The following is a 1,127-nucleotide window of genomic DNA, read 5'->3' on the forward strand; positions in this document are numbered from 1 at the left end:
ACCGTCTCCTCTGGGCCAGAACTTCTTCATCCAGAGGAGACGGTTCTGGATGAAGAAGTTCTGGCCCAGAGGAGACGGTTCTGGCCCAGAGGAGACGGTTCTGGAGTTATTTCAGGAATGTGGAGTTCTAATGAGGGGCGGACTGTGGTTTCCTCCACAGACATGGAGTAACAGCAGAACCAGAACCAGAACTCGGACCCAGACTGTAAATCAGCCTGTTGTTATTGTTGCTGCTGGGCGGGTCGCTGTAGGAGGGGGGCAGAACCGGTGGGTCACATGACCACAGCCCACTTCCTGCCAAACACACAATAAGAGACCAGGACCTGCAGACCCACCCAGAAACCTCCAGAACCACCATCCATCTGAAGCTTCAGGACCGACCCGTTTGGACCAGCATGTGGATGTTTGTGATCCTCATCAGCCTGCTGGATCAGAACCAGGCAGCTCCTGTAAGAATGGATCTCATTATGGGTTCATCAGAACCGAGTCGGATCAGTGACCCGTGTTTGTGTTTGAACAGCTACCAGAACACCATGGAGCATTCCAGATGGTTCTGCAGGATCAGCTGGCCCAAACCGCAGTAAGTCTGTAAACCCAGGAGGTGGTCTGAACCAGAACCCTGTCTGGTTCTGAACCAGAACCATGTCTGGTTCTTTTAACTAGAGAAAGGTCACACCGGGCTGAAGGCCTTTGGACATGTCAGGTACTGGACCTCAGAACATCAGAACTAACCGTTCAGATATGAACTGCGTTCAGATGTTCTCTTTTGTTCTTTGGACCTTGGTTCTGTTCCTGTTGTTGATCAGAACTTTACCGGAACCATCTGAGGTCAGAGAGCTGCTGTGGTTCTGGTTGAGGTCCGATAGGGTCTGAGTGGGGTTAGGTTTGGTCTCATTGGGGAGTCACTGGGTCCATGCTGGGTGTGAGTGGGTCTTAGTGGGTCTAAGTGGGTTTCATAGTGGGTCTGGGTGAGTTTATAGTGAGTCTTAGTGGGACTGAGTGGGTTATGGTGGGTCCTACTGGGCCTTAGTGGGTTTATAGTGAGTATTAATGGGACTGAGTGGGTTATGGTGGGTCCTACTGGGCCTTAGTGGGTTTATAGTGAGTATTAATGGGACTGAGTGGGT

General features: G+C 51.3%; 1 protein-coding gene across 1 annotated transcript in view; it reads left to right on the forward strand.

The window, feature by feature from the left end:
* Positions 1-314: 314 nt before the first annotated feature.
* LOC107104659 (putative protein TPRXL) overlaps positions 315-1,127 on the forward strand; it is a gene marked incomplete at its 3' end in the record, with an annotated part of 12,203 nt that continues 11,390 nt past the window's right edge. The window contains exons 1-2 of the mRNA XM_015404706.1: positions 315-449; positions 521-580. Coding sequence (XP_015260192.1) covers positions 396-449; positions 521-580 — 114 coding nt within the window. The remainder of the gene's footprint in view (positions 450-520; positions 581-1,127) is intronic.

The sequence above is a fragment of the Cyprinodon variegatus genome, unplaced genomic scaffold, assembly GCF_000732505.1.
Source record: "Cyprinodon variegatus isolate N-32 unplaced genomic scaffold, C_variegatus-1.0 Scaffold1834, whole genome shotgun sequence".
Lineage (NCBI taxonomy): Eukaryota > Metazoa > Chordata > Actinopteri > Cyprinodontiformes > Cyprinodontidae > Cyprinodon > Cyprinodon variegatus.